Genomic DNA, 25,808 nt, shown 5'->3' with positions numbered 1-25,808 from the left:
TGTGTTTTAATTTAATTTTATGGAATATACTGGCCACCAAACTCATGGATTAAATCTGGTATTTTGATTTTAAATAAAAGTAATAAGTTATTACCATTCCTTTTGAAAGAAATTTCTGTTAGTTTTGCCTTATTAATATCACAAGGGCACTTTCTTTAAATTGTCGCGGTTTTAATTTTGAATCATCTCCTTTATCGATAGCAATTCGATAAGTGAACATATGTTCAATTTACAGCACAGGGTATGTAGAGTACTTCGATAAAATGTTGAGATGTTGGTAGCATAGGGTGTTTACAGTACTTGAAATCTGCATAAAATGTTGAGATGTAAATAAACAATCCGATAAATAGTTGGCAATTGTTATCTATTAAACGTCTTGAAAGACAAAAATTCCATGGACAAGTGCGCGTTCCTTCAGCTTCTTTTGCAAGACCATTTAAAGGATTTGGACACCAGTTACAAGTAGCGTGGTAGCCGAAAGACAAATCAGGTAAACAACCGAGAGTTTGGGTTTTTCATTATTATTAAATGTTTACTAAAGTACGGCTTACTCGCTTTCAGAACAATGGAGAACATGTGTCGAGTTTGCCTGGGGAACCACGATAACATGGTCAACATATTCGAAGGGACGCAAGAATTTGGAGCCCCTATTTCGGATATGATCGCTCAGTGGTCCGGCTACCAAGTTGAGAAAGGCGACTCACTTCCTGAAACCATATGCCCCACTTGCTTGGAAGATGCGCAAAATGCATTTAAGATTCAAGAGACTGAACACAAATTCTTATGTCAAGTTATGAAAGTGGAGACGTCACCGGGCGAAGCACTCTGCCAAGTATCAGAATGTGGCAGTGAAAGATCAATATCTATCCAAAATTTTGGTTACCAAGAAAAGGAAGAGATATTCAAAGGCCGTGCATCAAAAGAAGACAAGACCAACCAACCAATTAGCGAACAAATAAAATTGGACTTGTCAGAGGATGAAATCAGTAAGATTTCAGTAAGCGAATCTAATCAATCAGTCTTAATTGGTGAAACTGATGTCAGCGAGGTATCAGTTGGTCAAACTAACCTATTCAATCGATATATTCAAGAGAATGAAATCAATGAGATATCAGTGAGTGACACTGATGAATCCGATTGCTATATTCAAGAGGATGTAGATATTTTGACATGGAAAATTGATCAATCAGATTGCCATACTCAAGGAACTGAAAATAACGTTGATGCCAGTGCCAGTAATCAGAGTGACATTAATGATAAGGATCCTAGTAATGATAAACGCCCTTATAGTTGTCCCCATTGTCCAAAGACCTTCACACGCAGATGGACTTTAAAAGTGCATCTTTGTAGACACAACGGTGAGCAACCTTACCAGTGTTCTCAGTGTCCGAAATCTTACGCCAGAGGTTGGGACCTTAAAGTCCACACCAGGTGGCACACAGGGGAGCGGCCGTTTAAATGTGACCACTGTCCGACGGCTTATATAAGTGGAACTATTCTTAATCGACACATTTTAAAATCTCACCCTGAGTCCTTTAAGAAGTATGAAGCACCTCCTACGAACAAGCGAACGCATAACTGCACATACTGTTCGAAGACTTTTCCGAAACCATCAGCTTTGAAGCAACATTTGCGGACCCACACGAAGGAACGACCGTTCAAATGTTCGCATTGCCCCAAGGCTTTTACGGTGAAGTGCTCTCTGGTGGTGCACACCAGGACTCATAGTGGCGAAAGGCCGTTTAAGTGTCGCCTCTGCCCAACGTATTTTATGAGTCATTCACAACTCAGTCATCACCTGCGAATACACAGGGATGAATGGCCGTTTAAATGTTACCAATGCTCAAAGTCTTTTAAGCATGCCACTTCCCTTAAGGTGCACATACGCACGCACACCGGCGAACGTCCGTATAAATGTGATCATTGCCCAAGTGCTTTCAAGGATCTCTCGTCTCAAAGGGCGCACATAATGATTCACACAAGGAAGCGCCCGACGAAGTCTTGTGCACAGTCACCGGATATTAGCAGAACTTCTCCCAAGGTCGACAAAATAAAAAATCTTCCATTTAAGTGCTTCTATTGCCCAAAGAGTTATGTACAAAAATTCTATCTGACACGACACATTCGGACTCACACGGGGGAAAGACCGTTTAAATGTGAATATTGTTCGAAGTCTTTTATGGCTAGCGATCATCTTAAGGTGCATACCCGTATTCACACAGGCGAAAGGCCGTTTAAGTGTCCCGACTGCCAGAAGTGTTACAAACAATCAACCGAACTTAAGCGACATATCCGAACTCACACGGGGGAAAGGCCCTATAAATGCGATTATTGTCCAAAGTCTTTTCTGGATTTAACCTCTATTAAGGTGCACATCCGTGCTCACACAGGGGAACAGCCTTATCAGTGTACCACCTGCCAAAAATGTTTTAAGCAAAGAACCCTTCTCAACCAGCACATGCAGACTCACACGGACGAAAAATCATTCGCGGACTACGCCTATCTAAAGAAACACATTTAAACTCACACTGGGTAGAGATCGTTTAAATGCAATCTTTCATATAATTTGTAATCATGGAGGGTTATGATTATTTTTTCTATTTATATTGCATCCTGTCAAACGAGTGCTTTTTCAAATGTAATATTATACATACATTAATGTCTACTCATTTATACGCGCATCTATTTGGGGAATTATTTGCAGTCGAAATAAAGTGTACCGGAGATACAAAATAATTACCTAAAAAATAATAATGTTAAGAAAAGCTATCGAGTATTTAAGTCATATTTGCTTAAGTAAATATATATGTACGTGTTTTTATTTTTATAAATGCAATGGAAAAAAAAAAAAAATTTAAAAAGACTTATTAATAATAAGTTTTTTAAAATTTTTTTTTTTCCATTGCATTTAGAAATGTAATTTTGAATTATCGATAACTTATCGATTGCAAAACATTTGTAAACCTATGTTAAAATTTGTTGTACTTTTCAACAGGGTGATTATGGCAAATACCTTGTAAGCAATCTATTTGTTTGCATTTGCTTGGAAATTAAACTAAAGAACATGCACAAGTGAGAATGTTTATTTGATTATTCGTGTATGTTTACTAAATTACGACTTATGCGCTTTCAGAAAAATGGAGGACATGTGTCGGGTTTGCCTGGGAAACCACGATAACATGGTCAACATATTCGGAAGGACGCAAGAATTTGGAGCCCCTATTTCGGATATGATAGCTCAGTGGTCCGGCTACCAAGTTGAAAAGGGCGACTCCCTTCCTGAAACCATTTGCCCCACTTGCTTGGAAGATGCGCAAAATGCATACGAGATTCAACAGACTTACGGAATTGAACACTCATTCTTATGTCAAACGAAGGTGCACACCATCAAAGAAGAGTTCACCGAAAAAGGGGAATTAAATGAAAACAAGGCATTCCAGCAGTTTCATAACCAACTGGTGAACGAACCAATTGGACTAGCCTCCGATGAGGATGAAATCAATATTGAAGAGGACGAATTCAGTGATATATCAGGCAATGAAATTAATCAATCGCTTATTCAAGATAGCAAAGTCTGTAACATATCAGAGCTTGAAATTGATCAGTTAGACTACAACTCTGAAGAAAATGAAGATGCCGATTCGAGATGTGGGGGTGATAAAGACGGTGGTGATTTAGATATTGCTAATAATAACTTGTATTTCAAGCGTCTTCAATGTCCGAGGAATTTTAATGGTAAATTCAGCTTGGAAAGGCATGTTCGCAAGCACAATAATGAGCGACCTTACCAGTGTTCCCACTGCTTGGAATCCTTTTCTCAACATGCTACTCTTACAAATCACATCAGGATTCACACTGAGGAGCGATCATATGAGTGCGATCAATGTTCAAGTTCCTTTCATGCTGCATCAAATTATTATGAGCACATACGAACTCATAAGAAGCAACAATCACCAAAAAAAACTTCTTTGAAGAGAAAAATAAGTGTTCGTACAGATGATCGACGGTATATATGTGATTATTGTCCGAAGTTGTTTAAGCATAAAAATAATCTTCAGCGACACATTCTTGCTCATAAGGGAGAACGACCATTCAAGTGCATGCAATGCCATAAGGCTTTTCGGGACAAGCAATATTTAAAGATACATGCTAGGACTCACACGGGTGAAACGCCTTTTAAGTGTGATGAGTGTCAAAAGTCGTTTAGGTTTAAAACATCTTTCAGGGTGCACATGCGTATTCACACGGGAGAAAGGCCGTATAAATGTGATCCGTGCCAAAAAGCTTTCAAAGATCTTACCTCCCTACAAAGGCACAAACGAAGTCACGGGGATGAATACGCGCTTAAATGTAATCATTGCGAATCGTCTTTCACGGACTCCTTTAGTCTAAAGGTGCATCAGAGAATTCACACGGGGGAACGACCATATAAATGTAACCAATGCGAAAAGTCTTTTCAGTATGATTCTTCTCTCAAGGTGCACATAAGAACTCACACGGGAGTATAAGTGTAATCATTATTTGGAAATAAAAAAAAAATAAAAAACTGCTCTTTTTTGGATTTTTGTTAATATTAATCGATCTATATAGCCACTTTCAAGAAATAAAAGGGATAGTTGAAAATTTGTAATTAAAATCTAAATGTTCGAAAAAAAAGAGCTAAAGGACTTTGATAAGGATAAAAGCAGCTATGACAGCGAGAAATGCCAGAACCATAAAAGTGTCTTTAATGGCCAAAATGAGAGCTAGTTCCTTTGCCTAAAGTTCAACGTAAACATCTTTTAATGATAACTAATTTTGAGGGTATCCTGAACTTTATAAAGACAAGAGAATTAATCACCAAAAAATATTAAAAGATGTTTTAAATATAAGTTGTAACTCGTGTGGCTGCCAATGACTCACCCCTGAACTTTAATTCTAAGGACAAACACATATTTTCATTCAAAATCGGATTTGATTTATTGTTCAATAACGCTTTATACTAACTAGATTTCAATACTCGTATTTCGCTTTAAAATTCAACAAAATTAAAATCGTGAGAGAGCTCGCTTAACAATACACAACGTAATCGTAAATAATGCAATGAATTAAGAATAAGTTAGCACATTGAGAAGTTTAGCTAAAATTAAACAAACGTGATGAATGAGTTGCTCTATAAGCTAGACAAAAGTAATTGTAACCAAATTAACGAGAGGTTATTTAAGTTCGAAATAAACTATAAGCTAAGGCACCGAATTGGTAGCAATCGCAATGGGCCAGGTGGTGGGTCCCTTCAGAACAATGTCCTCCAGAGCATTCTTGATCTTGATAAAGCGCCGCTTGAACTCCAAACCGCAACCCTTAGACAGCCGGAAATCGACGAGGATCTTGCCATCCATCTCGATGATGTGCGCTTTGAAAACCAGTCGCAGCTTATTCCGATCGACAGTGGAAACGGTGACTACTCCATCTTCCCCGACTTTGCACGTATAGCCACCCAGTCTTTCGATGGTGCCCACCAATCTCTTGATGGTGTCGTCCCATCGCGTGGTTACAAAGAATCGAGTCATCCTCCGCACCAGACGCTGGAAGTAATTCTGGGAGGTGCTCTGCGTTTGGTTCATTTGCGTGGCAAGCAGGAGATCATCCAGCAAAGCAGGTTGCGAGAATGAGTAACTGAGTCGTGCCTCCTGGGCCAAAGCCTGCCGATCGCCACCATCTTCTTTGGATGGCCCGCTGCGCAGTCTTACAGCAAATTCATCATCGCTGCGCATCGTAGGCATGGGCTGAGAGCAATAGTTGCGGGATATGGAATCTTCCAGGCCACTGCTCAAATGGGCACTCGACTGCAGGCGCTGTCTCTTAGCCTTCGGTGAGCAGATCTCCAGGGCAGCCGCCGAGTCCACCAGGTCATAGGAACGTTCTGTGGTAATAAAGAATTTTAGAATATTAGTAAGAATATATTAATATTATATTCGTTATTTTTAAATATTTTAAATGGCTTTTGACGCGTTTTAAAAAATTAAAATATTTTCTTATATAAGACTAACAGGTCAAAGCAAATCAAAAAAGCTGTTCGAAAAGTAAAAACACAAAACTCAAAATAACAAACTAAGCATAATGCAAAAACCATTTGGTTTTTGGTAATAAAGCTCTATGGAACTTAGACACACCATACAGCTAAAATCACCAAAGAGCAAATAATATGCAAACAAAAGAAGAACTCATAGCTAAAATAATAATACAAATTTGTAAAGAAAAACGTGTCACTTATTTTGGATGATTGATCTGCAAAAGCCAATGCTTTGGTAATCTAGCTTTATGAAGTAGTTTAAATCTATCATACAGCTAAAGCGCCAAAGCAACGGCAAAGCAGCTACTTTCTTTACACACTTTTTAACATATTGGTTGTGATTCAACTATATTTAACACCTGTAGAAATTGCTTCACTGGCAGCACAGGCACAGAGCGACTCCCAAAATGTCAAAAGCATTGAGAGTCACTAAGTACCTGAGCAATCAAATGGGCTTAAAATCACATGCACGTTGATATGTATACAGATCCAAATGCACTTTTTTTGTTTAAATTCTTACCATTGTCTGAAAACTGCATGTTGCACCATTTGTGATCCAGCGTTTTCTCCAGTGTCAAACGCGTACCAGGACTAGTCGCCAAAAGTTTACGGAGCAGTGAAATGGCCAAAGTGTCGAGTTTGCTCCAAGGAGTCTGCAATTGCCAGTGATCGTTATCCTTCCAGTTAATAAACTCTACGCAATTGGCGGACGGCTGATCCCAGGGCAGTTCTGCAAAATACCAATTTGACATTAATTAAATGAATTCAGAAATAAATATAGGATAGTAAAACACATGAATAAATTGACTTGGCAAGCGAGTGAAACTTAAAGTCATTCCAGTTTTTGTGGCTGTTTTTTTTTTTTTTGTTGCTGGTGCGTTGTTAAGCAATTTAAGCTGGAGCTTTGGTATAAAAGCTTTAGATGATATACAATGTGCGTGAAACAATCTACAGCTAGAATACCAAAGAAACAGCAAAAATGATAAATAGTGCGAGAGGAAAAACGTGAGCATAGAACCGAAAAGAAATGGGCGAATATATAATGAATGTGACTGATTTGATTCCGTTAGATGCGAGGCTATATTGATGGCAATGCTCTGGGGGTATTTTCCTTTAATGGGTTTTCACTGTTTTCTGTTTAACATGAGAGAGTGCACAAAAATCACGCAAAATAACACAAAATTAATTAGCGAAAAAGAGTGCATTAATTGGAGCGCACATATAAAGCGATGTTGCTTGCTCGGAAAATGCACATACCTCCTGCCAGCATGGTGACCAGAATAACGCCACATGACCAAATATCCGCCGGCTGGGCGTGATAAGCCTTCTGGAGCACCTCCGGGGCCACGTACGGCAAGGTGCCGCAGCGCTTGTCCAGCAGTCGCTCCTTGCCCTTGCACCTGTTCCATGGTAATGATAAAATGACATCCAAATGGCAGCGGTCGAGAATTGGGGGAGAAAAGAAAACATAGAGAACGGAGAATTAAGTTCGTGCTTCAGTCAAAAATTACACAGAGAGAAATCAATGTTTTCTTAGCTTAATAATTGATTTAATATTGTTTCGAATAAGGTGGCATGTGCCAAAATACTAGACAAAATAAAATGCGGATGTTTAAGCTTAATTAAGTAAATATTTATAAATTGGAAATTTGATTCACATCCCCATCTGCCTTTTTCTTTGTGAAAATTGATCCCCCATCATTTTTTTGAACAGAAATCGCTGTTTAAAAGACAGATTGCGAAGTGTAAACAAATAAGCTTCACTACGCGGAATCGATGACCTAAGGAAAGTGCGAAGAATAAACTAAATAAATAATTGCAGGAAAATATTTCAAACTCTTTAATGCAGGCTAACGATTTAAATGAGTTTTTGCTTAGTTGTAAATTAAAACCTCCATGGGTATGTTTAGTTTGTACCGCCAGCGTTTTCAATTAACTATTCTGCTTGTTGGTCAGTTAGTTTTGCGTTGGAAAACTTTTGTGTGCCGGTTAGCCAGCGGTAATGGATTTTATACGTTTTCACGCAGTTTATGTTCAAATTCAAATATCTGTAAAGGTTTAAATTGAATCAAGGGGAATTTTGAGATGTTAACAAAAAGTTATGAAAACAAAATCGTAACTTTCTAAATGCATAATCTTTTTGTCTACAGTTTTTAACGGGAAGCTTTAAATTTATGATTCATATTTTTTTCTTACTGCAATTTTATTAATATGTATATAGTGTTGTACCTAATACCTGAACATGGTGGCCATGCCAAAGTCGGATATTTTTACATTGTCGTGCTCGTCCAGCAATAGGTTTTCCGGCTTAAGATCCCGATGGGCAATCCCACGCTGATGCAGATAATTCAGTCCGGACAGGAGTTGAGTGAAATATCTCTGGGCTTCATGCTGCGGCATTCCCACATCGGGTTCTGAAAAAAATAAACAATTAAATGAAAATATCTCGTTGAAAAATGTAAAAAAAATAGCAAATAAATAAGAGCAACACATTCTGCGGAAATTGAATTACAATTTTGACACTTTTTCCAATGCAATACAGATTTGTTGAATATGTGCCTGAATACATATTCGTATTTCTTTATGGATACTTCCCTACAGAACAGAACGCACAGAAAATGGGAATAATATGTAGCGGAGCAAAACCACCCAGGGCAGGTCAGTTTTTGGCAGATGGAAAAACAAATGAAATGCATCCTGCTGTGCGTGTGTGCAAGGGATTTATGGGCTTAGCCGGTCGCAGGTGCTACCATGGAACAACAAAAGTAACAGAATGAGACAGCCGCAATGCAATCAACAGTTTTATAAAATTTTAATCAAAGCCCGGACGCTAGCAATGCCAAAATGTTTGTTTAGTTTTCATGTTTACCTGTTGGTTTTCTACTCAATCTATACGAGAGAAAGCATAGTTTCTAGTTTTCATTCTTGGGATTGCTCTACAATATTTTTAACCCTCTGCGAGTCTGAATTTAATTGATTAGGACTTAAAATTTTCTAGAAAATAAAACATTTTTAAACAAAATAGTTTTATTAAAATGAATGTTAGATGAAAAGATTTATTATTTTTAGAAGATTTGTCTGTGTGTTTAAATTGTTTCAGTTTTTTTATGTTTTTTTATTTACAAATAGGTATGTGTCTGTTGCCTTAAAAAGGGTTATGGCCTTTACCAGTTTAAAAATTTTTTCATATTTCCAGCCACTTTGGTGGCACTCTAAAGTGAATTGAAATAATCAGACGAAAGGTGCAGACGGAAGGAAAAACAAACTTATCATCTAGAGGTAGCCTATCTATAGACAGATTGTTTTTCCCCTGCCTTCCACCTGATTGACTGCCAAAGGCAGCCGCATCCTTCAACCGAGATCAAACGTCATCATCACATTTCCCCCTTCCATATGCCATTTATCGATTTTACCTTTCACCCTTTCTTGACTCTTCCATTTTGGTCGGGGCAGGTCAAAAGTCGAAGCAAAAAGGCCAAATTATGTTTTGAAATTGTGCATTGAGTTGATGCAATTAGCCATTGTGATAAAATAAATTTGATAGCTTTTGGGTGGAAAACTATAAGACGAAAAGGCTAATAAGGTGAGAATAAAGCTGGTAAATCAATAGATGTATATTAGCAAGAACAGTAGTGAAACTGCAAATCTTTTAATAAACCAAATGGATCTAAAAAACGAACAGTTGCAATATGCCTTAAAGTGGAAAAGTCCTTAAAAACAACTTTCTTAAGAATGCTCTTGCAATCCGCACCAAATTGAATTGATTTTTCTGGACGAAAATAACAGTAAACGAGTAAAAACTTCTAAGTAAGCGAGTTTGTTTTACAAATTTCGCTCATGCTCTCTCCCTTCAATTTCTCCTCTTTTTCCCTTTTCTTTATGTATTTAGTTCTTGTCTTGTCACTCTCAATTTGTAATTCTTTAAATTTGATTGTGGAGGAGATAAAGTTGGGCAGGTGTGCCACGCCCACATCTATTAAACCAGCCCCCATCTGTCGGTGCTCATTCCGTGTGCCACACATTGTTTGCCATTCATTTATCATGTGGCATGTTGTTGGTTGGCGCCATTTGCACAACTCTTTTGCCATGGCTAAAATGAAATGGAGACGAGTGCATCATACACTGTGCAAAATCGATATAAAATCAGGAAATACAATATGGGACTAGCAAAGTATTTTAACAAGTTTGAATTTTGCTTTAACAAATTAATTAGGAAAGAAAGCAGTGAAAAATTCCAAATTATAAATATTGTTCAATGGAAAAAACAGCTACTCCCTGTTCCTGTATGCAATACTTAAAATTTTTAATATAAAACGAATTATTGACTTTAAGCTTAAGAACCGCGAAAAATGGAGAGGTAAAATATGTACCACTGCCATAAATCAAGCCCAATAAATAAGATGGAAGCAAAAAAATGCAGGATGTCAGTAACATTTTAGCATAATTAATTGCATTGCATTGTACAAAGTGGGAGAAATGTATTCCCAACCAGCAAGAGGCAAATAATGCACGGCGGTGGAAATGAGGGAAATTACTCGAAAATCTCGTTTGTAATTGAAGAATAATTTATATCAAACCCCTCCCAGTTTGAGCGAATGCCCAAATCGGTTGGGAATCTATAAGCCCCCCCGATTTCATGACTCTCCTTTTCATCCCACCATTGGGCGTATAAGCTTAATAAATGCATTTCTGTGCAAACAGACAATTAAACTCACACACACGTTCGCAGTCGAGGGCATCTGGTTGCGTGTGTGCATCTCCATTATGTTTCATTTGCATATTGAACCTATTTATGGCAAGCCATTCATTGCACTCTGCTCTCTCCCAAAGAGCTACTCTTTCCCAAGCTATTTTCTATCCTGGTCGGAAAAAAGGATGTTTTGTTGCCCAACCAACAGGCGCTCGTCCACTAAAATCTAGAGAAGAGATGGAAGCGTGTTATCTGATGATGATGCCATTAAGTGAGTGATAGTATGACAGGGCAATTTTGACTATTAAACTATCCCCTTACTACATTTTTTAGCTTTCATTACAATATACTGTTTAAAAAAACATTAATACATTTTTTACAAATATCACTACACTAATTTCGAAATTTGTAAAGTTAATCTCAATTGTGAAGTGAATAAATAAATTAATTTAAACCATCAAATGTATCTATGTTAAAATATATAAAAGATTTCGCAATACAATTACGGCCATCACTCAGGCTCAGTCACATCTCTAGATATCATTAAATATGGCTTAGCAACCGGGGACTAAATATGGCTGCCACATTGATTATTACACCAGCTCCCCATGCAACATCCCCTGCTGAGAGGATGGAGCAAAATGATGATGATAATGATGATGATGGTGATTGGGAATAGGCGAAATCAGGGAGAGGACCCCGATGAGGTGGCAATCAATGCAAGGACGCCACTTCCATTAGGGGCAATCTCTCTCCGTTTCCATGCTCGCTCCTCTGCTGACCTTTTGCCAAGCTGTTAATATTTATGAAAATGCCACGAACTTGGCACCTACTGTCCCCCGATTTTCCCCTTTTCCATTTCCCCGCCTGTGCATTTGGCAAATTGTCATTGCAACAGAGACAGAATGCTGGCGTAATCAAGATCCGTATCTTGTCAGTCTTCTGATTTGTCCCTCCCGCTGCTGCAGAAATATTCACTGGATGGCACTACGAACTTCAAGTTGCACCCACAAAATGTACAATAAAACCATCACAACCGCTGTCAGTCGGTTTGTTTGCCCGTCTGTCTGTGTTCGCGTCGCATATTGGCATATTTGCCCCGTCTGGCCGACGTCTATATGACTATGTGGCATCTGCTCCTAACCACCGACTCGGCTGAATTTCGTATGTGGGATGCCAGCGCAGAGAAAAGAATAATAATGAACCGTAAGCAAAGGCAATCTTATCATATCGAAATGGGAATAAAATATGTGGGTTTGCAAAAATATTCACTCAACTAGCACATGATACATTTCTTTAGATTATACAAAGCTCTGGAGGTCTTTGGTGGCTATTTTATGGCTAATATGATATTTAAAAAATTGTAGCTTACGTTTAAACGAACATTCAAATACTTTTCAAGGAACTTGTCTTGGCCGGCACCACTTCTTATTATCCGATTGTTATTCAACTCCAAGTCACAGCTTTTCATTCCTTTCGATTGATTAATTTTTACCTTTCAAAGCCCCCATTTACTAGTTAGATTTTAGTCGTAATCTCAACTATTCTTTGAGGGATAATTTTATTTATTGAATTGTCGTGGTCGTGGTGTGCAAGTTTTATCCCAGATCCTGGCTTATGACTAGTTGAGTGGCCAACAAACTTTAAGTAGCTGCTCAAAGAGGCTTTTGCTTTGATAAATAGCTCAGCTGGTGGTGGTTGGAATGCAATTGAGGTGGGTGAATACTCTTTGCGATAAGTTAAAGCTTAGTTCAGTTGGCCACTATCAGTTAAACACAAAAACCTTCAACATTAAATGTATCTAAATATATTTTACGGGAAATGCTATTTTTTATATTCATAATTTACTTTTACCCTTAAGTAACGGTAAAAGTTAGCAAAAGAAATTTGCAGTTATTCATTTTCAATATAAATAAATAGTTCATTTTGAAGAACCGCAAGTTGGTATATAAAAATATTATATACCTCAGTAACGTAATGCTTAAGATAAACATATTAAAATGATTCAAATAAATTGGCTCCAATCTCCAGGCGTAGAAAGTTTAAACTAAAACCAGCATTATTCAAACTCACCAATTCGATCGAACAGCTCTCCGCCGGCGGCGTATTCCAGGAAAATGTATTCAACGGTGCCTTGCGAGCGCTTGCCGAAAAATCGCAAGATGTGCGTATCCTGGAGCATCTTCTGTATGCAAACCTCCTTGCGCACCGAGATTGCCGCATCCGGATGCTTCTTCAGGTCCACCATTTTCATGGCCACAGCCTCGCCAGTCTGCCGGTTGATTAGCAACTTCACCCTGCATTAAGATATCGAATATTGTCGGGGGATTAGTACGGGAAATACCGAGACTACAGGACGGACTGCAGTTGCAGTTGCAACACTGGTGTCTGTGTATCGACTGCTCTGCCGTCTGAATAGTCCTGTGTTCCTCGAATTCCCCGGACCCGGATACCGGGGACATGCGCACTGAGGAGCCTCCATAAAAAGGGAATGCAGGGGGTGCTCTCGGGATGAATGTGTACAGCGAATACGCCGGAAAAGTGCGTTTTAGTTACTATTTCATTTTTTTTTGCTCTTTTGCTCTGCAGCATTTCCGGTTTATTGACTTCAACATACATAGACGTATAAAAAAAAGGTTCCTACTACCTGAACTTGATACATTATTTGTAAAGTGTTTATATAATAAACTTTGTGCAATGCCAATCTATCCAAACCTTAAACTAATCCGTGTAAGTTAAGAATATTATTGCATACTTTAAGTTTAACTTGGAAATGTTTTCAAATCATATTAATCATATTAATCCTTTACGATATTCGTCCAGAAAAATGAAGTTAATTTCTTAACACTTTGGAATATCTTTTTATAGTAATTTGTGTGCAGATTGAATTAACCTGCAGTTCACATTAGTTTGAATTTTAGATATTTTATTAAGATTAATATTTCTTTCTAACAACTATCATTAAATAACTTATATTTTTGTGGTCTGTGATTAAAAATGAACGTTGTGGCACTCACTCGCCGTAGGCACCTTCGCCCAAAGTTTGGGCCAAAGTCCATCCCTCGACGAACTCCCTCGTGGCTGCAGGACCTGTTCCCGCCTCCGTTGCCGCCATGATGTCCGGTTTTTCTCTATCACAACGCTAATGGTTATGCCTCAGTTTCTGTTCTGCTGTGTTTGCTAGTGTTGATAGTTTAATATCCGGTTAGCCGTATCCTGAATCCTTGTTGTAGTCTTGCCGCCATGTGCGTGGCGTTGTCCTTGTCATCTGCCGCCAAATTGTCGCTTAGCTTTTGCCACTTCATGCATATCTGGAAAAATAAAAATTAATTTTATTATTTATTATAATAGACAACAATAACAAACAAAAATAGAAAAGCATGCAACTTTTCTAGTTTGCGTTTCTCGATTCCACAACGTTCCGCGATGTCATTCACAGTTACTCGGAAATACACATACTTATGCCAAATGCAAAGCACATGGGGATGCTGAATTTAAAGTTTTTTTGTGGTATAGAGAAGCGAGAGAAAAGACGAGCGGCAATCGTCAACTACTTTTAAAGGCCTCTTCGCAGTGACGCCGTTAATATTTCATCCTTTGGCATGGTCATGGTTCGTTCGTTCGCCTTTTCGGTTGTGCGTCCTTTCGGCTCATCATTCGCGAGTCTTTCGTTCTGCGCAGCCGCCTTGCACCTTTTGCGGTAAAAAAAAAAACAAACACGAATAAAGCAATAGTGGCAAAGGACATACATAAGTTGAGCGAAAAACCGGGAAGAGTACTTGTTTTAGAGTAGAACAGGAAGCGCAGTGGTTAAACAAAGGCTAATAATACTAAAATTGTCACAAATAGATAAAAGTTTATTGTATAAAACAATAAATGTAATTAAGTTTGTTTAACAAACAAGTTAACAATCTGCCTAAGCTAATAGCATTTGTTTTGTTTGTTAATTATACTTGCAATAACTAATATTTTCTTGTACCTTTTTATACATTGAAATCCAATAGATAAATATGGGAGTTTATTAATTGACGAGTTAAAGCTAGGTTTAAATGCAAAAGGAAAACAAAAATTTATAAAAAAAATCGAAATAGTCCTATGCATGAATTTCTCCCTTTCTCTACCACTGTTTTTAGTTGCTAGATTTTGCGTAGGTATGTATGTATGTACCCCATGCTTGCAATTACACTGTGTGGGTGGATATATGATTTGAGGGAGGAATCAGTGGAAGGGAAGGTAAAAGAGAGTATAGAGCAGCATGCTTTCACGTCTCAATAATCTTTCTCTTTTTCCCCTGAATTTCCGTACTTATACTCTTTCTCTCCCTCTAAGAAAAGCTCTCCAGGACCCCTCACAAGCTCCACCTCTCGCTACAATATGACGTAGACGTTACGCTTGACTAGCCCTAATTTAACGACCGCCGCTGTTGCTCTCTGAGCTTGCGCTTTAAAGAGTGAAACAGAGCCAGTGAGAAATCGTAGAGGATGCTGTTGCTTTTCCTTGTTCAACAGGCCACTATTAAAATTTTTACGCGTCTGTATTTGTACATTCAACAGAGTGGAATTTTTTCCTTTGTATTCGCATGTGTGTGTTTCTGAGGGTTTCCTTTTTATTTTGGGCTATTTTTAGGTGTCCACCGTTCGAGGTGCTCCTAGTGGTACTTTTTCCCCCGAAAAATGTGTTTAAATAATTGAAAAGTTTTAAGAAAAGTCGATTTTGCATTCGCAATGAGCTTCGATTGTCATGCAAATTGAATTGCGGGATTAAGATAAGATAAGGGATGGATAACAACGGTTAGCTTTTGTTGTTTACGGACACCCAAAGGGAACTTTGTCTATAATCCTTTTTTACACCGAAAATAATGCATATAAACGAAAATACAGTCCCCCAATTTTAAAATAAACTAATTTGTTTTTTATTTTTAGAGAATTTGTAAATATATAACATTAAGTTGAAAATATCAGTAAATTTATAATTTTAAAGTTTCAAATTTTTTTAATTATGTTATGTGATAATCATTTTACACTTTCACCTGCCCTTTAAATTTTAGTTAATTCGCTTTGGAAAATATGAAATATATCTCTTGGTTAAATTATTCACACAACGGAACCCTTTTTGCCTTGTGACAGACGAAAAGATAAAGGTACATATGTATGTAGGTGGGTGAGGACTGGGAATGTTAGGAATAACATGTGTTACAGTGCTTAAACTAAAAAGCGGTAAAAAAAAGTGGAGGGGGTTGAAAAGGGGCGTATCAAAGCACATGTTGACAGCCCAAGGATAAAGCCTCAAAAGTGATGGGCAGCCTATAGGAAAGAGGAGAGGAAACGTAGGGAAAGGGAAATGGAGGACAGATGATACCGGATGAGTAATGAAACTCCACTAAAAACTTTGACAAGTTTTCACAAAACTTTCACAGCAGCATCAGAAAAAAGTTCAGTTAGAGATATGAAAGTATAGAGAGAAGATGACTGAGAAAACGAGACCAAATTAGTTTCAAGAGCTTCCCCTTAGTTAAAGTTAGGTTGCTGAAAATATCTAGGAAATAACTTAAGAAACGAAGGAAGATATATTTTTTGTTATTTTTTTGTAACGCCTAACACAACATTTTTTCTTAGGGAAATGTCAAAAATTAGTTTAAAGATTAAGGAATTCCTGAAAACAAGAAAAATGTCTAAAATGTTTCTGGAATTAATTAATAAAGCACAGGACTTTAAGGACATACCCATCCTCGAGGGTAAAAGAATACCCACAAAGGTTGAACCAAACAAAAAATTAAAAAAATTCACCTGCCAGATAAATAAATGACTAAATGTTTCCCTTTATTTATCCAGAGCAGTCCGATCAGATAAACCTCCTGTCCTAAGAACAGTTTTGATTAGCTTTATGTAATGAAATCTAGGAAAACTTCTATAACCATTTTGGAAAAATTAAGTTTATAAAAGCAGGAAAAACCGAAAGGGGTGAGAGCCACAGACAGCTGGAAAGGATCCTAAACACCGTATCCTAAACAAACAAAGTTCAGAGTCAAAATCAAATAAAATTAGGGAGTCAAACGAAGCGCACACACTGCAGACTGAATGGCGAAGGGGTTAAAAAGTGATGAGTGGGTGAAAAAGGGCAAAGGGTGGAGATTGGAGCGTGTCTATGTTGCCACACAAACACCATCTCAAATTTAGTTACACTACACCATTTTCATAGCTTGGTAGCAAAGGCTAAAAAGCGAGTTAAAAAAGCAAACTAAAAAGAGGAAAATTGTGTAAGAAGCAAGTTTCAAGACTACACTGTGATTTAAACGATGTTATGCATTAATAAAAACACTATTCTTTATTATGTCAATATGATGAATCATGTACATAAAATTGTACGGAAGACAACATTCTAAACTCATTCGGCTATTTTCGTAATTGTATTGCAGACAACTTTTCTCACAAATTCATATCTAGATTAAGCTTCAATCTTATTATAAATATATAATAAATTAGGTGTCTTATAAAATTTTAATTGCAATCGAAACTTTAAAATCATAAAGCTTATGAAAATAAGCTTTAATTGTGCAACTTTAAAATTCTATGGTAGGTTTCAATTTAGAAAATTAAACTTAGAAAACTTAAATTTACAAATTGTCAGTTTTTTCCGACACTTTTTAATTTTGTCCCTCAGTTATTCTAAAATTAAAAAAAAGGACGTTTTTCCCTCACTGCATTTCTGGACAAGTGACTTTCCTGAAAGTGAGGGAGGGGACGAACTAAAACTAGTCGCCGACTGAGTGGGCAAAGGAGCAGTCTGAAAACCAGCAACAAGAAAAATTAATGACATTGTGGGTAAGTCACATCCAGTCTGCATCATGGGGTATGGAAGTCAAGCACGGCAAAAGAGTAAGACACAAAATCAACGGCCCAAGTCCAGACCATGGTCAGCCAGCTGGCTTTATTGGCTGATGCCAGAAAACCCTGTAATGACGTTGGTTAATGGTTAGCCCAAGCCATTAGCAGCGATTTCTAACAGGGGATTTGGTTTCTTGCTCTCAGAAATACCCGAGGTTTAGTAGAGTAAAGTCTGTAGATTTGCGGAAATGTATTGCAGTTAACTATTTATGAATGTTTTTTTTATGATTCGACAGATAGTTGAGCTGCATGAATCCGTCGTCTCTAAAATTTATGATCTTTATGCGGATATAATAAACCTATTATTCTTGTGTCTAGGCCTTAAATCATATACAGATTTGTGTTATATAAATGTATTTAAATTGCCAATCCAAATCTTAATTAGAAATCGATCTGTGGTTAGCATTTTTTTCATCATATAATAAATTCGTAAATTAACTAAATATCGCATAACATCTAATACCTTTAACTATAATATCTAAAATGTAATCTAATAAAAATCCATTTTTGGCATTCTCAATTAAAATTTTTGATTTTCAAGAGAGTAACTTCTTACTATATTTCTGAAGCAAAACATCCTACATTTTTAATTTTCTAATTTAATTATCAATTTTAATTTAAAATAAATGGCTTGTCAGTCTTACTAGACGGGCACACTCTAATCATCATTATAAAGCATTATGATCTGTCTCGTTCACGATGAATGATATAGCTCACTAATTGCAACAGTGGATGCCCTGCTTTATTGATCGCTTGGGGATTATGCAGATGCCACAGGAGGCCGACTTTTTTTATGTTTTGCATTTTATCTACCGGTTACAGCCGCTCGAAAGACCACGGACCTCAGAGACTGGGGACCAGACTGGAAGACTTGAAGGCCTGAAGACTCGAAGGCTCTTGGCAACAGCGGGGTAATATATAACTTCGTTACCAGGACAGAGAGCCGCTGAGGTGTCTGTGTGTGCGTTTGTATCTGTGCGCGGCCGATAAGGCTAAGCAAATACGAGTTTTGTAAAGTATTTCAATTTGAACATTCGCTTTTTTTTCCCATCTTATTTTATGCGCCCTGTACATGAAGCACAAGCTGCAGGAGAAGAAGAAGGAGGCTGCGAGCAGGAAAGCCAGAAATGAAAAAAAGATATTGCATGGCCATAAAAAAGCCACACAGATACACACTCACACATCGGTACAGTGAGAGAAAAAGACGGGCTTAACAGGCTGGCAGACAGACGGACAAGTGGCCAGACCAGCGCTGCAAGTTTTTTCTTGCGTTTCTTATTTTTATATGTTTTTTGTTTGTTGCTTTTCTCCTTGCTCCGCTGGTAACCTCGAGTTTTTCCATATTATTTCGCGGGCGTTGCAAAAAAAATTGAGGGAAAAGACGCACAGTCAAAGAGTGGTTGAAAAACTAAAAATTAAATGCCGCATGTGCAATTTGTTACGGTTTTAACTACTTCAGACCAAGTTAAAGTATTACTTATGTATTTGTACTGGTTTGATGTACTTTTTGTTGTAAGCAAATTCCTTCTTTTCATATCTGAGCTAAATTTTGAATTAATAAATAGTTATGTATGTATAAAAAAATATAAGACAGAATTACAATTGTGTTGCTTCACTAAAATTTTGGGCATTTAGTCATTGTATAAACTTTCGTATGGAAGATATAATTAACAGCAGACTATTATTTACGTAATTTTTTAAATTATGATGATTGAATTTTTGGGTTTAAAAAGTTTAATGACATTATGATTTAATTTCAACCTTTTAGATAAGTATTGCTTGTAAAATCCTGTATGAAAGCAAACTTAGAGCTCGGGACATATTTTTTTTTTTACATGTTGGGCACATCAACAAAACATTATAAATTTGGGGTTTTTTTTTTTATTTTTTCTTTTATTTTAGGAAGTAAAAAAATAAGTTTAGTTTCTTACGTTTCTGTGGTTCTCCTTATCATTTTTGTCGATTAAGAGCGAAAGAGCGCGCCATATTTGCGAAGCTGCTTTTTGACGGCTTCTTATTCTTAAGGTTCATTATCTTGTTCTTCTTTAGAGAGATTGAGGAACTACCCCGAAACCGAAAACCGAGAAACCGAAAAAGAACCGAACCGTTTTGTCCTTTTGTAGAATTTTGTCGAGAAAGTCACCACTGAAAAATGTCTGCCGTCTCTTTTCTTTGTCGTGAATGGATGCGGCACAAACTCGCATACAGACGTATCCGGTATCCTGCGGACCGCGTTTTGTCTGTATCCCAATTTTAATGAAACAGCCTCGTGGTCCTTGCACTCCTCCTTCCCATGCTCTCTTTGCCCCGCCCGCCATTGTCCTTATTTTGGACTCGATTGAAAAGCGTCTACTACTGTAGTAGTAGTTGTACTACTATTAGTTTACTATAACTAAGTAGCGTGGCTTTTTATTTATTTCTCTTGCTTTATCCTGTCCCAGGCGCTTCGTCCTGTCTGAGAGTTGAAATCAAACTGCCGTTGCTTTCAACTGAAAGCCTCGACAGAGTCTCGAAACTTCAAGAGAGTGCAGGAGAGACCGAACCTGGAGAGGGAGAAAGAGCTTACGCTTGCGCGCGCCAAAACAAAAGGAGGAATGGGGATGGATGGGACTGAGATTGGGATGCCAGTGGTGGTGGGACTGAGCTCCTCTCGCTTTTCCTCTTTTTTGCAGCATCGGGCAAGTTCAACTTGCTCTCTCTCGCTCAAGTTCAGCAATGCACAGTGAGGCATAAGCAATTTGCTCAAAAATATCTAAATTAAATCTCTTTTTACAAATATTTTAGTTTGTTATTAATGGAAAACACTATATAAATAAATGTTTTTAATTATAATGCTTTATTTATGATATTTAATTGTATCTTATAACAAATGATAACTTTTCATTTTTCAATGTTATACGCCTTTTAAAAGCCTTCATAATATGTAAGATGTTGCGGTTTTTCTTTGGGTTTACCCCACTGTGCGATGACAATTCTGCCAGCCACAGCAGAGGTTGAAAGCCGGCAACCGGCGTGGGCTAGGGCTGTTGCTTCTTTTGTCTATCTCTCTCTCTTTTACTACTGCACAGTGCATTTGTAAAAATTGTTTACACAATCAAAAATAAAAAAAAAAAAAAAACCAAAATTGTGTTAATTTTAAGGTATACAGTTTTAAACAAAATTTTTGTTGTTTAAACTGTAAGCCTTTTCCGAGCGTAAATGGTTGTATAGAAGGAAATTATAGTGGTAAACGCTACCCCACTGTGCACTGCTCACCTTTCTTCAGAGGACGAAGCGTCAGAAACTCGTGTGCGTAGGAATTCGAGTGAACCTCAATTTTAAATACTCTGCGAAACGCAGCCAAAACTAACGATTTGATGGTATTTATAACATGAAACTCAACTGACACCAATTCCAGTTATATTGATTTTTCTGTGATGATACTGGAGTTACCTGTAATAATACTTCCTATTGCAAAAATACCTAGAGACTACGAGTTCTGTGAATTTTAAGGTTTGGAATTTTCACATCATATTTTCATATTTTTTTTATCAATAAGGGTAAAATTTGGGTCCACCCTGAAAAGAAAAGCTTGTACATATTTATTTTAATAGCTTGCGCCATTTGTCGAACTGCTTCTTTATTTTTGATTTTGCCTTTCGCTCATCGAATAAGACCGCGACTTCAGACTCGTTTACATATAGACGACATATGTATGTATGTATGTATATGTTTATATAGCCTGTCTGCCCCTCTCCCCAATTCCATCCCTCCCTCTTTCCCTTCCTCTTTTTGGCTGTCTCCTTGAAGCTGACTACATTAATATTTATTTATGTATGTATGTATGTCCCTGTGTGTATGTACAACTGCGTAACAACAATAATAGCAGCCGACCTATGCATAAAACTCAACATCTACAGCATCCATTTCATCACTAATAACAACAAAAACTTCTGCTTGACAACCCCGCAAAATAAAGAAAGGGAATAAAATAAAGAAAATCGTGAAAGAAGTAAAATAAGTAAAAGGAAACAAAAGACGCAAAACTTTCGGTTGTATGTGTGCGTTCACACTCTCAGGCGAGAAGAGAAGCTGCGAACAAAAATTGGAGAAACAAAGGAGACAGATAAAACACTCCCACCGCCCAAATACAGTCAAACTTCGCCAAATGGAATTTTTTGTTAAAAAAAAAATTACAACCTAATGTTTTGATCTTTAACATATAACAGATCCATTTTTTTATAAATTTCATATTTTTCATCAGAAGACTAAAAAAACCCAATCTATTCATTATTGCGAAAAAGTTTAATATTATCATATAACAAATTCACAAATTACAAATTTTAGAGTTGACATAATGTACCTAAAGTTCTTTGAAACTATAAAAAAAAAATGTTTAGTCCCAATTAAAGTCGTGTTCTCCAAAAAATAAACCAATATTAAAAATAAGTACGAGCCGAGCCGGTTCCCCGAGCTCTTTGCCATTTAGGGATTTTATATTTCCAAAGTTTGAATTCTTTAAGTGAGACTGTTTGTACCCCCTCTCCTTACTTACTATATCGCTATTTCCCCAACTCCCCTTCAATTTATTACGTGCTGCGAAAAAATGTTCAATGTTATTCCATAGTCTTTGGAAGAGATTATTAGGCTTAATTGATTGGCGCGTTGGTTTTTGCCGAATTATTAATATTTCATACCACAAGAACAATAACATTGAGTGGACGGGGGTTTATTGGTTAAGGAATTATTTTGCTCACTTCATTTTCAATACGTTTGCGAAACATTAAGTTTGTCTACTAATTGAATTAGGAAATTAAGTACATGTCATGGGGGTTTAAATCATAATGTTTTACCAATTTTTAATGACAGTAATTTTTACAAAAATGCTTTGAAAGTTCTTTCTCCTTTAGGGAAACTATTTTTATTTTATAATTTAATTTACGAAGAAAGATAATCGGCTGTGCACAGGTATTTGTCAGCTATAATAACACGGATATCTATGTATGTAGCTGGAAGACTGCAGAAGGGGCAGTTTTGGTTGGTCTTCAAATGATTGTAGATGCACGTCTCTCCGAAAAGGTGACCGCATTTCAAAGAAGCTCTGCGGTGAACGCCTTCATTCCCATAGTTGCACCGGCAAATGAAGCACTTGTTAATTTCCGATATCTTATCCAGTATTTCCGTTAGCTTGCGTTTTTCTGTGTCGACGCTGGTCCTTATGGTCATATCCTGTATAGCTATCTTTTGACGCAGCTCCTCGGTTTTGTTCATCTCCTCATGCACTTGCTTACGCAGGCCGTCTCGATGGACTCTGGCCTGGATAAGATTTTCCATTCGTCTAGCCCGTTTTTTTTCCTTCTGGAGCTCCCTGATAAGATCCTTCTTTAGCATCTTTGAAATCGCCTTCCTATCCATACCGATTTTTATAAAATATGTCTCTCAGTTTTGGGCGACAAGTTTTCTTTAGAAACACACAAAAAGTTTTAGGAGATGCCAGTAACTGACATTTTTGACAGCATTCCATAGTATGCTAAGAAAAGCGCCTGAGCACATTTAAAATCATTCTATCGGGCAACAGCTTTCAAAACACTTGTAGGAAAAATTGTATCATTATTTTAAACATTGCTTTGTGTTTACAATGGAGTATAAAACAAAGAGGAAACTTATCAGGGAGCTCTTGGAGGAGAGGCAGCGGAGTGCACGAAAGGTCAAACAGCTGGCAGACCTGGTGCAGGGCAGCAATGATTTGGATATCAGTCAACTTCAAGAAGAGAGCGATGCGCTTCTAAGTCAATTGCAACTGGAGTTAAAAAAAAACGAAGATTTTCTCCAAAGGGCTGAGGAGCAGGAATTATCCATGCAAACAATAATAGACTGTCAGATGATAGATTTGAACAAAAAGCTGGATGATATTTCCGAGGAAAACCTCTGCTGCATATGTTTCAATCATTGGGAGGCGGTCGGCAACCATAGTCTGGTTTCGCTTAAATGTGGCCACCTTTTCGGGGAGAATTGCATTTTTACGTTTTTAAATGATCAAGATTTCTGTCCAAGCTGCAGGCAAACTGCTTTTTTAATGGATATACGTAAAGTTTTAGGAACAACCCTGTAAGCACGACCGACTTCCTCACACCAACTGGATTATCGCGGCGAAGTAAATTACAATATTATCATCAAACATTTTTATTATAATATGTTCCTATTTTTATCGATTTTTTCTCACTATATTATCAATAAAAATATCATATAAACAAGTGTTTATTGAAAAAATATCCAAAACTAGTATAACGTAATATACGCCCAAATAAAATAAATATTTTATCAGTCTTTCTGGATGTAACTTCAATTATATTTTTTACTAAACCACTGGTGGGATTTTTTTATACTATTTAGAGATACTATGTTATTTATTAGGATTGTATAAGGAAAGTATAAAGAACCCCTTAGCAGAGTTTCCTTGAAACCGAAATGGTTTCAAACATAGTGTTGTTGTTGTTTCAATACATGATTTCTTTAAGTTTTTTTGTGTTTAAATAAATACATAAATTATCCTATTATATAAGGAAAGCGGGAAGTCTCTTGGTATCTATAGAAAAAATAGATTATGTTGCATACAGTTTTGTTAGGAAGGAACTTAATGTTCATATAGACCGCTCAATGTAAAATCTCAGATCCTAGAGAGTTGAAAAAAAACCTTTCGATTCTTTAGTTATTAAATTCAGGCAACTAAAAGGAACTGTTTTTTAATGTTTTTGGTTCATAGATCCGTTTTTATTCCCAAGTCTCTCGTTCCTTCTTTTCTCTTTGCTTTTTTTGATTCTTGCTGGGATCGCTTCCTTGGCCAAGGCTTCCTCGGCCTGATCGAAACTCTCCTCCAGCGGTTGATATGGTATTTCCAGGTACTTCTTCTCCCGCTTTGACTCTTTGAGCTTTGCACTTCCCGAGCTACTGCTTAAGTGGGAGTTGGCCGAGCCGTACAGACTGATAAAGCTGCCGGTACTTTCGGCTGTGTGAAAAGAGTCATTGATGGAGTCGTCGGGACTGGGATTCTTCGGCCGGGGCGTTTTTCGTGGCTTGAAGAATTCGGGGTCTGTGATAAGGGGAAAGCGTTGGCGACCGTTCCGTATGACGTGTATGGGTCCTTGCGTAGGATTGATTGCGGGCAGGACAGGCATCGAGTCCTCCGCCATGGACATCATGCCAAAGTGCCGCATCATGGCCACGGCCTCCAGTTCCGCAGTGCTGGTGTCGTCCCAGTCGGCCATGGTGGCGTGTTCGCCTAGCGGCTTTGTACCCGCAATTTTCTGAATTTTCTCCATCATTTGCAGGCAGTTACGAATTTCCCGGCCCTTGCCGCCTGGATTACCGTGCAGTTTTTCCAGCTCGGAATTTCGCTTTTCCCGAGTCGACAGGTATTCGTAGGTGCTCTTGGGACGCGGGCAAAACTCTTGCTTCTTCTTCGCCTCGTAGGCCAGCTGGCCGTGGATGTGATTAAAATCCGGATCCATGCTTACCAGGTCGTCCTTCGAAACGCGAATTAGGAACCCAGGCCATGATCGTGCTTGTTCTTGAAGCGAAATTTAATTTTTAGTCTGTTTTGTGCTAATTCAGCCCTAACCTTAAACTTACCTTAAAACTCCCTAACCTAATACACAAACAAATTAACAGTAAAACTCCCGGAAAACTTAAATATTTCGTGTAATTTTTTTAAAGCCAATTTAAATGTGACCATACGCCATAGAAGAAAAAAACCGCGTTAGTCTCCATTTGGGGCAGCTCGTGCTGTGGTGGATATGGGCCCACCGGTGTGGTGAATAATATTGCGCCAAAAAGTCAAACAAAAGACAAAAGTGAAAAAAAGGGGAACGGGAGGACAGTCAGCAAGTCATTAAATAAACAAAGGGTTAAGCCTTTGCTGATCCAGATATATTACACCCAATTAATAAACACTAGTATCTCAACTCACCAGCGGCGTCTTTTCCGGCTGCACGATTTGCTTTTGTGGCTACGTCTACGTAAAATCAAAGCTCTCGTTTTCACTTAATAACTTTTCCAGCTCACTGGGACTTAGAAAACTTGTATATAGCGCACATGCCTTTATGTGCAGCCATGAAGTAATTAAAATGCAAAAAATCTGCAAACGCTGCTAAAATTTACTTTGGCTCAGAGACAGTGTGGCCGCGCTTACAAAGACAAAATATAC

At 37.7% G+C, this 25,808-nt stretch overlaps 5 protein-coding genes across 8 annotated transcripts; 2 read left to right on the top strand and 3 right to left on the bottom strand.

The window, feature by feature from the left end:
• The first annotated feature begins 118 nt into the window (after positions 1-118).
• Positions 119-2,762, top strand: LOC128262295 (zinc finger protein ZFP2-like). The gene is made up of 2 exons (XM_052996467.1): positions 119-490; positions 562-2,762. The coding sequence occupies exon 2, from the start codon at positions 566-568 to the stop codon at positions 2,519-2,521; it is 1,956 nt and encodes a 651-aa protein (XP_052852427.1). The 5' UTR covers positions 119-490; positions 562-565; the 3' UTR covers positions 2,522-2,762.
• Positions 2,763-2,934: 172 nt separating this feature from the next.
• Positions 2,935-5,125, top strand: LOC128262301 (zinc finger protein 664-like). Its single transcript, XM_052996476.1, has 2 exons — positions 2,935-3,072; positions 3,134-5,125. The coding sequence occupies exons 1-2, from the start codon at positions 3,065-3,067 to the stop codon at positions 4,506-4,508; spliced, it is 1,383 nt and encodes a 460-aa protein (XP_052852436.1). The 5' UTR covers positions 2,935-3,064; the 3' UTR covers positions 4,509-5,125.
• LOC128262298 (serine/threonine-protein kinase grp) lies at positions 4,935-25,806 on the bottom strand. 4 transcript variants are annotated; one of them, XM_052996473.1, is made up of 8 exons: positions 25,572-25,806; positions 14,297-14,434; positions 13,760-14,053; positions 12,816-13,039; positions 8,289-8,466; positions 7,310-7,452; positions 6,573-6,782; positions 4,935-5,902 (listed from the first exon to the last, which is right to left on the bottom strand). In XM_052996473.1, exons 3-8 carry the CDS (start codon positions 13,855-13,857, stop codon positions 5,223-5,225), a joined length of 1,533 nt encoding a protein of 510 aa, XP_052852433.1. In that variant the 5' UTR covers positions 13,858-14,053; positions 14,297-14,434; positions 25,572-25,806; the 3' UTR covers positions 4,935-5,222. The 4 variants fall into 4 exon arrangements, with proteins under 4 accessions (XP_052852433.1, XP_052852434.1, XP_052852431.1 ...); XM_052996474.1 differs by lacking the exon at positions 25,572-25,806 and adding an exon at positions 19,558-20,102; XM_052996471.1 differs by lacking the exon at positions 14,297-14,434.
• On the bottom strand, positions 21,950-23,873 carry LOC128262306 (RING finger protein PFF0165c). The gene has a single exon (XM_052996481.1). The coding sequence runs from the start codon at positions 23,018-23,020 to the stop codon at positions 22,544-22,546; it is 477 nt and encodes a 158-aa protein (XP_052852441.1). The 5' UTR covers positions 23,021-23,873; the 3' UTR covers positions 21,950-22,543.
• Positions 23,999-25,159, bottom strand: LOC128262303 (uncharacterized). Its single transcript, XM_052996478.1, is given in 2 exon segments — positions 23,999-25,128; positions 25,130-25,159. Coding segments are annotated over 2 exon segments (810 nt in total). The 3' UTR covers positions 23,999-24,348.
• Positions 25,807-25,808: the final 2 nt, after the last annotated feature.

Source organism: Drosophila gunungcola, unplaced genomic scaffold (assembly GCF_025200985.1).
Source record: "Drosophila gunungcola strain Sukarami unplaced genomic scaffold, Dgunungcola_SK_2 000001F, whole genome shotgun sequence".
In the NCBI taxonomy this organism is placed as follows: domain Eukaryota; kingdom Metazoa; phylum Arthropoda; class Insecta; order Diptera; family Drosophilidae; genus Drosophila; species Drosophila gunungcola.
Note: the sequence above shows the minus strand (reverse complement) of the source record. Positions and strands in the feature narration are given on the sequence as shown.

Excerpts from the sequence above, each read along its gene's own strand:
- LOC128262306 (XM_052996481.1), bottom strand. The coding sequence starts at position 23,020 with ATGGATAGGAAGGCGATTTCAAAGATGCTAAAGAAGGATCTTATCAGG.
- LOC128262295 (XM_052996467.1), top strand. The coding sequence starts at position 566 with ATGGAGAACATGTGTCGAGTTTGCCTGGGGAACCACGATAACATGGTC.
- LOC128262298 (XM_052996473.1), bottom strand. The coding sequence starts at position 13,857 with ATGGCGGCAACGGAGGCGGGAACAGGTCCTGCAGCCACGAGGGAGTTC. Across the intron at positions 13,040-13,759 it reads GGCGAAGGTGCCTACGGCGA|GGTGAAGTTGCTAATCAACC; the intron begins GTGAGTGCCACA and ends ATCTTAATGCAG. Across the intron at positions 8,467-12,815 it reads AGAGCTGTTCGATCGAATTG|AACCCGATGTGGGAATGCCG; the intron begins GTGAGTTTGAAT and ends TATTTTTTTCAG.